A 13,874-nucleotide genomic window follows, 5' to 3' on the forward strand; every position below is an offset into this window, starting at 1 on the left:
CAGATTTTTTTAGGCTTTTTTTTAAACTTAGAGACTTAATGAAGATGTTTAAAATGTATTTTGTAAGTGCATAGGCAAAGACAGTGCTTACATTGGAAAGAGGGTTGTTTTCCAGAGGGAAACTATGGAAAAAAAGACAGTGTGGGATATTTCTACCTATCTTACATGAGCAGCAATACACGTACAGAACGAGGGAAAGCTACACGAACATTGAAGGACTGTAAATGGGATGAATTAGTGGTTCTTCTCGTCTCCGATTTCTGAGAGGCTATGCAAACTAAAGCTATTAAAAAATGTTGCATGGATGTAATTTCATCATTTGCTAAATGAACATCCTTCCAACATCTGTTATATTCTAAAATATGATTTGCTTTGCTTATTACCACTTTCGTGCAAATATGTATGTATACACAAACAAAAATTGTTGCCTTTCTTAAAAATACTTGGAACCAATACAATCTACAGAGGAATTAGGAGCAGCCAAATAAATTTCCCACCCCTGCATAACATTGCCGGGACCCTGATGGCATTCTCCGCAGAGCTAATATCATCTCAAAATGCAATCAGAGTAATTGTGAACCCCGCGGAAGAACCCTGAATGTAATTAAATAAAGGAGGAAAAAAAAAAAAAAAAAAAAAAAGTCCCCGTAACCTTGGAGGGCTGGCTGGAATCCGGAGTGGAATGTGCTCGCTCCGGCGCTCGCTGCCCACCCCGCTCACATCCTGCGCCCCGGGTGAGAAAGTGCCGGGAACGAGCTGGACAGGGCTGAGTGTAAAAGTACGTTTGGGCTGAGGATCTTGGCTCTCTCCAGATTCCTGCGGGGAACCCCGTGGGTTTGGCAGCAGCCAGCTGTGAGCTCACACCCAGCACGACCGGCCAAGGACGGCAGGCGCGACACGCGGGGACTCCGGCGTGGCATCACGCGTGTGGCCACCCGGGAGAGGCTGAGCTGGTCGCTGCTCTCTGAGGCGCGGGGTTGGGTCTATCGAAAGCATCTCTCATCTGTTGTTGGGCAGAAGTAAACCTAGCCCCAAAATAGCTTTACCAGCTTTCTGCATGGATCGGTCCCCCGCCTTCATTCTACCAAGTGAAATTTAAAAAAGGTCCTTCATCTCATTTCAATATTTTTCTCGGGGGGAAAAAAAAAAAAATGCGACTGATGAAACTTTAAGTTTTCTTTAAAGAAATGGTGTTTGAGAAGTAAAGAAATCAGCCAGATGATCTCACAGAGTCGGGCACTCTCACAATCAATTTGTACCAAATCTAAGTCTGTAACTCAAAAGCGGTTATTGGTTGGTTTATTATATCAGCCTGGATAATCAAAAAGAAATGGGCAGCTCCGGGAGACAAACGGCGCGATCGCAAAGCTGCGATCATTCAGGGGGCTCGGGATAGATTTGGAAAATAAAGACGGGAAGCTAAGTGGGGGGGGGAAATAACTGACAGCAGATAATTGTAATTCGAGAATTGCATCAAGCATGGGACACATTTCCACACTGCGGATATACTGCATAAATAATAGGATTTTTATAGGAGCTCCGTTCGAGCACAGGGTAATTCAATACATTTCCCATCTCCCATCCCCTTTGTATTTCCTAGACTGGTGGAGGGAAGCAGGCAAAGCATCGAAAACGAATGTATATGAAAACTGACAAATAAAAGTAAAATGCCCGTATAAAAATCAACTCAGCTGCTCGTTTACATGGGGAGATGGGTGGGCGCGGGCAGGCTCTGGGAATAATCGGGTGCTTGAATCTAAGTCAGTGCAGGATCTTTTAGTTTATAACTCTCCACACATTATTTTCCGCGCTGGGGTGAATCACTTTGATGTATTCATAACCCAGACAAGCAGGAAGGTGTGTGCGATAATTAAAATTCGCTGCAGCGAATTCGATGGAAACCGTTTGCAAACGGAAAGACAGAGCCCGGGGGGGAAATAGAAGGAGAAGAGATTCGCGAAGTCGCGGGGATTTGTGCCGGGGGCCCTCGGGGCGCTGCTGGAAGGGGATGCGGCCCCCCGACGGGGCGGGGGCTTCGGGCCGGCCGGGCGCCCACCTCTGCCCTTGGCTGGGGCCAAACCCACAAGTATTTTGCCCACGTTATTTTTCCGGTGGTGGCTTTGGGGTGTCCCTCTGTTGTGGCTCGGGACTGTCCCGGCTCCGAGCCGCACGGCGCCAGCAGGTGCCCCGGGTTTCTCTCCTCGGGGCCCAATCCTGCGCTCTCGGGAAGCACCGCCGGCTGCGCTAGCTTCGAGAGGAACAGGGACCGGCCCTGGTCTCCAGGACAGAGCGGGACCCTCTGGGGTCCGGGGTTGCCTGAGGGAGCCCCCGTCCCCGCACACGGCAAGGGGTACCCCGGAGTCCCGCTCTTCTTCGCAACGAGGGGCTGTGCATCGTCTCCGAAAACCAAGTCTCCATCGGATCCTCTTGATCGCGAGTTTTCTGCATGTAAATATAACCTTAGCAGCGCTTTCCTCCCCCGAAGCTTTCCCATGTGTTTATTAGAAAGTTATTACCTCGGAAAAAAAAAATCGTTTTCAGTCCTTAAGGGCAAAACTGTTAACCGCTTTGAGCAGAAAGACATCTGATCTCTCACAACTATCCCCTGCCTCTTGCCAAACAGAATAAGTATCTGATCGTAAATGAAATACCTGCGTAGACAGAGGGAGAGAACAACCCTCGGCGGGTGGGAAAGGAGACGCTCGTATTATGCAATAATCACGGCTCATTGTACACTCACTGTCTTAACGAGTGGATGACACCGGTGAGATAAATAGGAACCATTGTCGGGTGACACAGAGGACAATTATAACGCGTGATTGCACTTACTGCCCATTTTCCGCACCGAATATAGTGCAAATTTGCTTCATGTCATCCACCTTCCCCGAGCATGGGTAGCCGGGCGCTCAGCCGGGCTGCGCGTCCCGCCGTGCCGGGCAGGCAGAGCCCCCCCCCCGCCCTCCCCGGCGCCGGGCGCAGCCTGCCCAGGGCGGCGGGACATGGCCCCCCATCCCCCGGGGGGCGGCCGGAGGGTACTCCGGGAAACGGTTCCCCCCCGCAAACCGCCCGGGAGCCGGATCCGCAGGTAACAGCCATCAACCAAAACGGCTTCAGAAACTTCAGAAAAGACTCAAGAGGAGGATCTAGATCGAAGCATCGGTAGCCAAGACCTGATCCCGCGGAAGCTCAGATGTTCAGCTCGTTTTAATTCCTTTCTAGCGTCTGGAGATAAATGCATCATATCTATTATTACAACGCCTTTCTCTTGGCTCCAAGTCTTATCTGGAGCAAGGCGATGAAACAAAAATCTCCCAACATCTGACACATCAAATATTACCTCGGCGTACACCTCATTTCGGGGTAAAACTTAAACTTGATGCACGCTCTGATTCCATTTTCCTGCCTTTCTTTCTAGTCAAATCGGGAGCCCTATCTTCCTTTCTTAAAGGACTTCCACACGTCAGCGTCACGGCGGCTCGTTAAAAAAATCTCCTCTCTTTAGAAAACGGCTGATTAACCAAATCGATCATAAAACGAGGGGAAAATGCTTGTGGGCTCGTCCCTCCCGGAGAATAAACGCTGTCCCCACTGCCCGCGGGCGTTTTGTCCCCCCGGGTAGTCTGTAAAGGACACGGGTTGGTGCTTTGCGTGATCTGGGGATATAGAGCATCATTCGTGTAATGATCCGAATGGTTTCCCTCCTGATTTACACCGCTGGAGAAATCGGACAGTTCCCCGCAAGTCACCAGCACCAGCTATCACAAACTCATCACGCTGTGGCATTTCGTGGTGGGGATGCTGCCCACGGCCTGACGGATACGGGAGCGAAGATGCCGTGGCGGTGCCTGCCCGTCGCCTCCCTCCGCCCCCAGGCTGGGAAAGGCGAGGCGGAGGTGGGCCGAGGGGATCCTGGAGCCCGGGGCGGGGGGGGGGGGGAAGGGGGGGAGGCGGGAGGCGGAGCTGGCCGGGACGGGCCGTGGCTGCTGCTGCTGCTGGAGCCGGTCAAACTGCACAGCCACTTCCCGCAGGAGCTTCCCTTTCATCTGCCCGCTCCTGGCGCCTGCAAAACAGCCTCAGTTTGTCTGCAACGTCTCTCCTCCCCCTGCGCTCCCTCCCTCCCCGTCCCACTCCAGCTGAGAGCCCCAGGATCGGGGCGCCCAGAGCCCGCCCCGGCTCACGGGGGCTGATGCTGCCGGAGGCGAGGGGGAGGCTGGGGGGGGGGCACCGGGGGGTTAGGGGCTTTCTGGGCATCCTTAGGATCCGGCCGTGCTCCGTGAGACGGTTTCTGACGGCGGCTGGGAGTTGGGGGACACACGGGCGTGGGGCTGGGAAACATCCCCGGGCAGGGGCCGTCCCAAGAGCCGGGCGGCTGCCGCCGAGCCCCGACGGCCGAGCTTCCCCGGGAGCGGAGCGGGGTGTCACCGGGGACACGAGAGGGGAGCCCGACGCAGGGGAGAGCCCCCGGACTCACGTCGGTTCCCCGGCCGGGAGAATTCCCTGCTGGTCTGAGGCTGGGCGGCCGCTCCGAGATCCTGAGTAGGGGAAAGCCTTAATTCCTAGAAATTTCTCCAAACCCCGTCTCAGCGAGGTTTCTGTCCCGGCATTCAGTACCGTGTGGGGCTTCATTCTCCTATGTTTAACTGACAGGAGGAGGATGAAGGAGGGGAGGGGTGAGGGAGGAGAGAAACCTCCAAATTCAGACTTTAGACAGAAAATGCTCCAACGCCGCAATGGGCTGACACTGAAGAGGGCAAATGCCATGAGCAAACCCTGCCATGCTTTGCTATCCCAGGCACCCCTGTGGCACCCAAAAGCCAGCCAAGCCAGGCTGGATGAGCCAACTTCTGCTCCATGCTTTACAATGCCGAGAGAAGCTTGTTCCTTGGTCCCTCTCCTTCCTCCAGCCTCCCAAAGGACGATGGTGCAGAGAAGCCTGCGCAAGCCCACAGCGATGGCGTGCGAGATTGTGCACCCAGGCCACAGCCAGGCAGCCGGGGAGAGAAGCTGCACCCAAGGGACGTGATCGGTGTCACCATGACCTGCCCTCCCGCGAGCTCTCCCTCCCCAGGCGCCCTTCCAGCGGGCATTGACTTTGGGAGCACGGTATAATTATCTGTAGCATTTTCAGCAGCCCCACAATGGCTTTCCACGGGCAGTGCATTGTTCTTGACACACACGCATTGTTCCTGCATGTCCATCAATTCTCATTTACTTGTCATAGTGCAGGAAGCATGGAGAAGGGAAGGGGGGAGCGGGGGAAGAGGGACAAACTCAACCCCACTGCAGCAGGAGAGCTTGCAAGGCCGGAGGTGGCTGATTGCAGTCCTGCATCTCTCTGCGAGTATCTCCCAGCAAAGACATGAGCTCTGTGGGGAAGGAGAAGTGACAAACTGGGAAGAGCAAGAGCAGCTGGAGAGGCATCAGTTCGTGGGATCAACTATTATTTTCAACCCTGGAGAAAAGCCCAAATCAGGGCTCCCTTGCCTGAAATGTTGCATGCTGCCTCAGACAGGTTGGTTGGGCTGAGGCAGTGAAAGGCATCACCTCTCTTTGCAGATCTGGCCTAGCTTTAATCCTTAACCCATCAAGGTTTGCAGTAACACTGCTAGCAATGAGTGTGCAAACCCTACTATTAGCCCCACTGATGAGTGGGGTTTTGTAACATGGCTTCTGGTACACGTCCTCCCACACGCCTTCCCACAGCGCAATCACATGTCCTGGTCCCAATTTGCCATCCGTGGCACCAGGCGAGATGCTATCAGGGCTGGGGTGGCTCAGATACTTATTGGCTGACCAGGGGTGTTGGATGACCAGGGCTGTTAGAGGTCGGGGGTACCCCTGGGCCCAGCACAGCACACTCAATTCCTCAGATGCTATCTGGCCTGGCCTGGGCAAAAGAGCACGTCCCAAAGAAAATCTAGATCAGACCAATTCCTCTCCCAAAATCACCTCCTGAACAGGGAATAATCAGCTTTCCCTCTAGGAAAAGGTATAATCACCCAGGCTGCAGAGCGAGTGGGAAGTTGTGATTTGTGTTAGCAGGACTGGGGACTTTCAAGACAGCTGCATGGGGCTGACAGGAAGGTTGAGAGTCCAGATCGAGCACAAGATGAGCTACTAATACCCTGAACATTTTGTGGAAGGGCTGTAACCAAAACCGTGCAGGGAGCAGAGTCCCGCAGCCGCCCAGGACTGAGCCCGCAGCTCTGTCCGAGCTGCCCCTGAAGTGGGGGCATGGGGCGAGGAGCTGTGCCTCACAGCCCCAGACCTGGGCAGAGACACTGCCACCTTCCCAGAGTATTTTGGGTTTTAGAGCCTCGGTTATAACCACCACCAAAACGGCTCCCAAACTCTCCGTTTCCTGGACGTTAAAAAAAAAAAAAAAAAAAAAAAAAGACAAAAAGCAGAGAAGGTTGCAGGCACAGTATGAAATAACGCCCAGTGTAAAATTAAAATAATTATGAAAAGAACAATATGTATTTGCTTTTATCCACGTGGTAATTAGAAACGCTTTTTAAAGGATACTCTTTATTCATACCACTGGTAGGAAGTCAAAAAGTGAGAGAATCGCTTTCATAGTACTGGTTTGATATGCCTCTTAATTAAGGGCTGCGTGCCCCTAATTTATTAAAGCTCATCTATTCATCACGTGTGTAATTGACACTGGATAAAAATAATAATTACCGATCTAACCTCTGCAGAGTGGTTTTGCCCGACTTGGGTCCTGCTGCCGAGGAAACGCGAAGAAAAACCCCTTTTTCGGATGAAAACCGAGCGGCTCGTTTCTCCGCGGGGGGCGTTTCGCTGAGCGAGAGTCCAGCATCCCGCCCCCCCCAAACCCCGTGGACAAGCACCTCGTTTCTAGGGGACCCGGCCGGGGGTCCGGGCAGACCCCGGTCCGGGGGGGCCGGCGGGGCAGGGGCGCGGCGGTAGCCGACGGGGCGGCGCGGTTTGGGGGGGGCTGGGGGGGCCGGGCCGGCGGCGAGAGGAGGCAGAGCCGCGATCTTCTAAAGTTTCCTCTTCGCCTAATCATCAGCCTTAATTACCCCGGCGGCTTTTTTTTTTTTTTTTTTTTTTTTACTTGCTTTGGTATGCTTATAGCCCTGGACGGCTCCCTAAGAGCACAGCTCCGCTGGCTGCCCGTGTCATTAACTCCTAATTCATTTCGGAGGGGACGGGGGGGGAGGGGGAACACCCCAAACAAAATAAGCCCCGAAAAAAAAAAAAAAAAAAAAAAGAAAAAAAAGTTTCTACCCACCCTCCCGCCCCCGAGCCAATGGCATGAGTCACCCCGCGACGTCAGGCCCCAGCGCGGGCCCTGATTGGCCCGCGGGGCGTTTACTCCACTTCCCAAAGGAGGAAAGAGCCGGGGAGCCCCCAGAGGGGGAAAAAGGGGGGCGGCACCGCAGCGCCTCACTCGCGCAGTCCCCGCGCAGGGCCGGGCAGAGGCGCAGCGCAGCTCCCCGGGCGGCCCCGCTCCAGCCTCCCTCCGCACCCGCGATGGCTTCTCCTTCCAAGGCGAAGGAGGTTTTCTCCTCCGACGAGGAGGGCCCGGCGGCCGGCGCCGAGGAGCACCACAAAGTCAAGGTGTCCAGCTTGCCGTTCAGCGTGGAAGCCCTCATGTCCGACAAGAAACCCCCCAAAGAGCTGCCGCTGTCCGCGGCGGGGGGCAGCGCCGACGGGGCGGCGGTGGGCACCTCCAGGAACCTGCTGCTGCCGGGCCACGGCTCCCGGGACGCGCACAGCCCCCCCGGGGCGCTTACAAAAACCTTCGACACCGCTTCGGTCAAATCGGAGAACTCGGAGGACGGCACGTCCTGGATCCAAGAGGCCGGGAGATATTCCCCTCCGCCAAGTGAGTGGCCGGGGAAGCGGCTGCGTGGGGCTGCGCGGAGCTGCGTGGGGCTGCGTGGGGCTGCGCGGCGGCCGCGGGAGCCGCCGGCGGACGGGGAGCCAGGGCAGGCGGCACCGCTCCGGCCCCGGGCTCCGAGCTGCGCTGCTCCCCGGGCGCAGAGATGCACCGGAGCACGGTAGATAGATACATATATATGATACTTTATATATGTGTTTACATCTACGCGTGTGTGGTATTTGTTACATATTTGTTCATATATGCTATATTTATATATATATTTATGCAGTTATATATTTATATATAAGATAATGTGTGCGTATATAAATATATAACGCTTTTTAAACCATACATGGATCAGGAGCTACCACGGACTAGCTCCCTTGCCGACACACGGCTCACCGGCTGCCAGTTCGTACATTTACGTTATCCCGTTGCAACGGGAACTGGAAATTCTCCCTGTTGCCTTCTCCCTTGCACCAAACGTTGCAAGGCAATCTCTTAAACTCGGGAATTGTCGCTTCCAGCCTTGCGCGCTTTCTGCGCGCTGACTCCCGCCGCGGTGTTTGTTGCTCCCTCGTTGCATGCAGCCTGTCAAAGTTTCCCGAGCTGGGCCTGACCTCTTCAGCCCCTGCCATCTCTCCCGACCGCCTCCCCACCGCCTTAGGGACACGCCGTCCGGAGGTGACAGGTCACTTTTTTAAAGCCTTTTGCAGTTCGAACCGCGCTGCTGTGTCTGCGCCGAATTGCATTTCGCTTTCGGTGAGATCCCTTTAAAAAAAAATAAAATTCATCTGCTTTTAAAAGTAGAAAGCCCCAAAACTTCAGGAAAAAGTGAAAAATGTAACCCGGCGGTGCTAGACTCTGCCTTCCCATCGCCAAGAGCCTTGGCTGAGCACCTGCATTAGCAGATTGATCCGCTCTCCTCCACGCATCCCTGACTTGCCTGATGTAAATTAAATGCTCTGCTTTATTTAGGTTAATGACTTTACAGACGCGAACTGTTGAGCTGGACAGTCTCAAAGAATTCGCTCCTGTGATCTAATATGGCAAGAAGGAAGTTTAGTGCTATTGCGGCTCCTCTGTTTTGGGGGACAGTAATTTCGATTTGGCTTTCCTTTATCGCCTTTTCTTTGCGATAACCCCGAATTAATTTGATTTCTGACGTGCTGGGAGAGGGCCCGGGAGGAAAGCAGCCATGTCATTCCCTGCCCAGCTCCGGTTTGCGATTTTCACGTACCCTCAAGCATACTGGAAAACCGTGAAAAGAAGCGTGTGATCCTGCCCTAAACCCCAGACTTGGACAAGGCCTAATATTCTTCTGGTACTTTTTTTTTTTTTTCCCCCCTCTTCGAAATTCCCCCTTATTCTCTTTTAAAATCGGCGATTTGTAGAGATCTACAAAATAGCTTCGTAAAGGACTTCAAAATCTAGGGAGTTCAGGTCCGGTGATTTCAGCGGGATTTGGGGCGGAAAATGATGATCAGGGAAGGGAAGGTCCTTCGGGCCCGATCGTTTTCCTGATTTCCCACCTCGCCGGCTCTCGGCCCCCTCGCAGCCGCTGTGGCAGCAAGGGGCGATGACCGGTTCTCCCGCGAGAAGCCCGTCTGTCCGTGGAGGGGTTTGACATCAGAAGTAGCTACTCGATTTGTTATTATTAATATCACGGGTGAGACGAACTGGGGGGGGAAAGCTGTAAATGTTAGATTTTTGAGCAACACGTAGAGGGAAGCGTATCCAAGTGATTATTTTTGTCCGATGTTGGCCAGAAAACGGAGGATAAACAGAAAAAAACAGCGAAACAAATCACTGCAGCGAGTGCCTGAGGACCGGCACGGGATAAACGTAATTACAGGGTCTGCGGTGGCGACGGTCCCTGCTTCTTATCAGAGTTTGGCAGTCACTTGGGGGATGGTGAGGGAAGGAGCCCGTAAACGTTTGGGTGTATTCCGGGAAAATATTTATCGGGAATTTAATTTAAAAGCACGTTTTTGCGGTTTCCCCCGTGCGTAGCAGAAGTCGGGACGGGTCGGGCTAACCCGAAAGCCGGGGAAGGAGCTGGGATGGGGAGCCATCCCCGGGGCGACAGTCCTCCTGTTTGTAATGTATGGGATGTAAACCCCATCCCTCCTGGAAGGAGCCCCCTTTAGCTGGGTCTTGGAGAGCTTCACTTTGAGAGAAGAAATAGGTTGCGTTTAAAAGGAGACAGTGGAATAACTGGGTGATTGGTGGTGAATTTAGTGTCGATTTAGTGTAGTTTTAATTCAGTTTAGTTTTAGGAGTGAACCAAATGTCACGGTGAGCATCTTAATTATTAAAATGCCCCCGTGTGATCGTAAACCGGTATTTGACAGGTTGTTTTCTAAGACGACTTTATTTTTCGAGATCATTATCTAGAAAAGGAGTAAGAAGAGAAAATGAACTTTTTTTTTTTCCTGTAGCTGTTTTCTCCTTCCCCTTTCTGAACTTTCGAACACTCTCCTCGTGGGATATTTTTACTTGCGTAATATTCACTTAAACAGCTTCGTGATCCAGTTTATTTCAAAAAAATAAAAGAGGAAAGTGAAAGGGGTTCAGAAAATACGACGTGCAAATCCTGACAAGCGTTTGAACCAGCCACTACAGCATGTACAAAATTTAGCAGCCTCTTAAGAGCAGCCTGGGTGTCATTTTCTGTGTCAAGCTGGGGAGTCAGAGTGGTTTGTCGTATACCTTGGGAGTGATCCGACACACAGCCAAATCGCTAAGCTTTTCAAGTCGACCGCACGTTTTTTAATTATTCTTTAGATTGCAAAATTATTAGTGAAATGCAAAATGAATCTAGAGACAAGTCAGCCATGTGCCATCCCGGGCACATGTGCCTAACCTGGTTGGAGTTCTAAGGCAAGCACAAAGGGTAGTAGATTTCCTGACTTGTATTGGCTACAGATGCGGCAGCTATGTGGGGTGGGTTTTTTTAATTGGCAAATGTCATAAAAGCTAAATGTTGAATTAAAAGTGCACTTCTTTCTTCTTCTTCTTTTTTTTTTTTTTTTTTTTTTTTGATACTTGTTGAAAACCAGAAAATACTTCTTGAAAAGAAGTTGTTAAGCAGAGGTAAAACTTGCTCTTGATTTCAAGCGGAGAGGAAATAGCAGGAGAAATGCCCAGTTATCAAAACCACAAAAATTATCAGACCCACTTCTTCAGCTGTCAGAAAAAAAGATAGGGTTGACTTGTTGCTCTTGGTGGAGAAATCCTGGAGCGGGGGTGGGCTGGGCTTGTCTCTTGCACCACAGTCCTTTTGTGAATCTCCTGCTTTTGCGTATATGTTTGTCTTGTGCTTTGTTGGAGTTACTCCCCCAGTTCTGCAGCTACCAAGGCAGCTGTTTTGTGTGCTCTAGACCCCTATGCAGACTCCTAAAGCGATCTACTGTGTGTGTATCTGTGAATCCTTTGTGCCCTGTTTGCCTACAAGGTGTCTTTTTGAAATCGCTGAGCACAAATTTCACTTCCCAGGACATCTGCTGACGTCCTGTGAACATAACTTTGGCCAGGAAGAGATTTCCAGAGCCACTTGCAAAAGGATCCCCTGTTTTGAGGGCATCACCTGGTGGGACTGTCCCTTCAGATACCTCCCTATTTTCCGCCCCAGCCTTCAACCGCAGCACGTCTCTCCAGAGCACCCAGATCTCCCTGCTTTTGTGATAACCGGCCTTTCCCTTCCTTGCAGGACACCTGAGCCCCACTGCCTGCACCCTGAGGAAGCACAAGACGAACAGGAAGCCCCGAACCCCGTTCACCACTTCCCAGCTGCTGGCTCTGGAGCGCAAGTTCCGCCAGAAGCAGTATCTGTCCATCGCCGAGAGAGCCGAGTTCTCCAGCTCCCTCAACCTTACAGAGACCCAGGTCAAAATCTGGTTCCAGAATCGGAGGGCCAAGGCCAAGAGACTGCAGGAGGCTGAGCTAGAGAAGCTCAAAATGGCAGCGAAGCCTATGTTGCCGTCGGGGTTCAGCCTCCCTTTCCCCATCAACTCTCCCATCCAGGCTGCCTCACTCTATGGAACATCCTACCCTTTTCACAGACCTGTGCTTCCTATCCCGCCCGTTGGACTCTATGCTACTCCCGTTGGATATAGCATGTACCACTTATCCTAAGAAGATCAGAAAGACAAAGCGACAGTGAGACAGACTTCCTGGTGGATCATATCCAACCCCAAGAAGGCAGTACCCCAACCAGTACTGGCCATTCTTTCTGCACGCTTCTATCTGCCATCCTGAGTGTACGGGAGTTTGCGTTAGCAAAGCAAGGCATCCTGTATGCTACGGGTTGGGTGTCTTCTGAGAGTGCTCTGAGCACTGAGAGTCTGATCCTGAAAAAAAAATATGTAAAAACAAACAAAAAAGAAAAAAACATTTGAGCAAATGTAGGGTTTTTATACAGTGCACGTAAAACTAGAATAAAAAGGAACAGGTGAAAAAGCAATCTCATCTTATGGAGGCAGAGATTTCCCGACGCCTTCATGATGGGGCCCAACACGTGTTTAAAGTAAGAGGGGTGCATGCCCTAAACCCACACTCTCAAGTGTCACCACTTAATATGGGGGTAGGGGGGAGGGAAATAAAAAGGTATAATCAAGATGTTGTTGTTTGGTTTTTTGTTTTCGGTTGTTTTGTTTTTTGTTTTTTTTTTTTTTTAAAGAAAGCAGAGCCCTTAGCTAGAGACACCGTGTAAATAGAAACTAGACCCAGTACAGTCTGAGTGAAGTTCAGAGCCAGCAAGTTCCTGCATTTCTGGGGATAGGGAAAGTTTTTGCATCCCAAACCTGGACAGATCTTGCGACAAGATGAGCATCAGGGCCCCTAAATGTAGAGCAGCAGCTTTATCCACCATTGGCTCCTGTAACGCCTTTCTCTGTATAAATAGCTTCAGCATTTGTTAAGCACTGTGAGGGGAGGTAAAATGCAAGGGAGGGTTATTAAGCAGTCTGGTCTTTATCTCTTCCTATTGGCATGCTTAGAAATTTTTGGCTACAGCCAGGTAATCTTGGCTCTGCAGTGCTGTTTGAAAACCAGCAGAGAAGGAAGGAAGCTTTCTGGGGAAAGAAGACGTGGGTTGTTTCCACATGGTGGTGAGCAAAGGATTGTTGAGCTGGGAGATGTTTGGGGTTTTTTAGTAGTATTTGCAACAGCCTGTATTAAATAGGAGAACCCCCTGAGTCTTTCTCTCCTTCCCTTGCTAAGGATGCCAGTATAAGTGACTCATGCTTCAAGCCCTTCTTAAGAGAGATCCAGGTGTCACAAACAAGCAACCCTACTAGGGGGACAATGGGGTGCCAAGAGACTGCGTAACCCATCTGTCCCCGTGGGAGCTCCCCGAGCGCTGGCAGTATCTTCCCCAGGCTTCTCCTTATAATTATTGTATTATGTGTATTACTTTTGCTAAACTTTGTGAGAAAGTTACTCCAAAGGCTGCGGAGCACTGAAAGCAGAGCTTCTCCTGGATTTATTTTCTTAGCATGTTGTTGTGGAAGAAAGAAACAAAACAAAAAAAAAAAAAAAAGAAAAGCAGAAAAATGAAAAATTAAAAAAAGCCACGAGGTTTTGCTGGTTTTGGTTTGTTTTGACCCAGGCACTGTCGCTGCCTGGGACCCACTATAGATGAACTTCTCCTCTCCCTTCCCCTCACCCCCAACCTTCCATTATAGGAAAGTCCCTTTGAAAGGGATGCCTTGTACAATTTTATATATTTTATTGAAGATTTATTATTTCTTATCTCTTATTTCGAATTAAATTAAAAAAGAAAAAACATGTTTAATCACGTGTGGGTCTGTGAGTGTTTGGAGTTCTTTAAAAGGTAACTTCTCTCTCCGTGTGTGTTTTGCACCGCTGGGTCAAGTTCAAAGGAATGTTTGGGTTGCCTTTATGATTATTTCCCCTTTCTGAATCTGATTTAAAGCCAAATTTGCAGCACATGAAGGTGAATTGCAAGTCAACAATTTAAAGTCGAAAGCCAAACCTTTTATGAGGTTTCCTTGTTTTT

The 13,874-nt window shown here is 51.0% G+C and overlaps 1 protein-coding gene across 1 annotated transcript; it reads left to right on the forward strand.

The window, feature by feature from the left end:
• The first annotated feature begins 7,349 nt into the window (after positions 1 to 7,349).
• MSX2 (msh homeobox 2) lies at positions 7,350 to 13,608 on the forward strand. The gene is made up of 2 exons (XM_075766477.1): positions 7,350 to 7,855; positions 11,565 to 13,608. The coding sequence occupies exons 1-2, from the start codon at positions 7,501 to 7,503 to the stop codon at positions 11,987 to 11,989; spliced, it is 780 nt and encodes a 259-aa protein (XP_075622592.1). The 5' UTR covers positions 7,350 to 7,500; the 3' UTR covers positions 11,990 to 13,608.
• Positions 13,609 to 13,874: the final 266 nt, after the last annotated feature.

This window comes from Balearica regulorum, chromosome 14, assembly GCF_011004875.1.
Source record: "Balearica regulorum gibbericeps isolate bBalReg1 chromosome 14, bBalReg1.pri, whole genome shotgun sequence".
NCBI lineage: Eukaryota > Metazoa > Chordata > Aves > Gruiformes > Gruidae > Balearica > Balearica regulorum.

Coding starts and splice junctions, on each gene's coding strand:
- MSX2 (XM_075766477.1), top strand. CDS start 7,501: ATGGCTTCTCCTTCCAAGGCGAAGGAGGTTTTCTCCTCCGACGAGGAG. Junction 7,856..11,564: donor GAGATATTCCCCTCCGCCAA/GTGAGTGGCCGG, acceptor CCTTCCTTGCAG/GACACCTGAGCCCCACTGCC.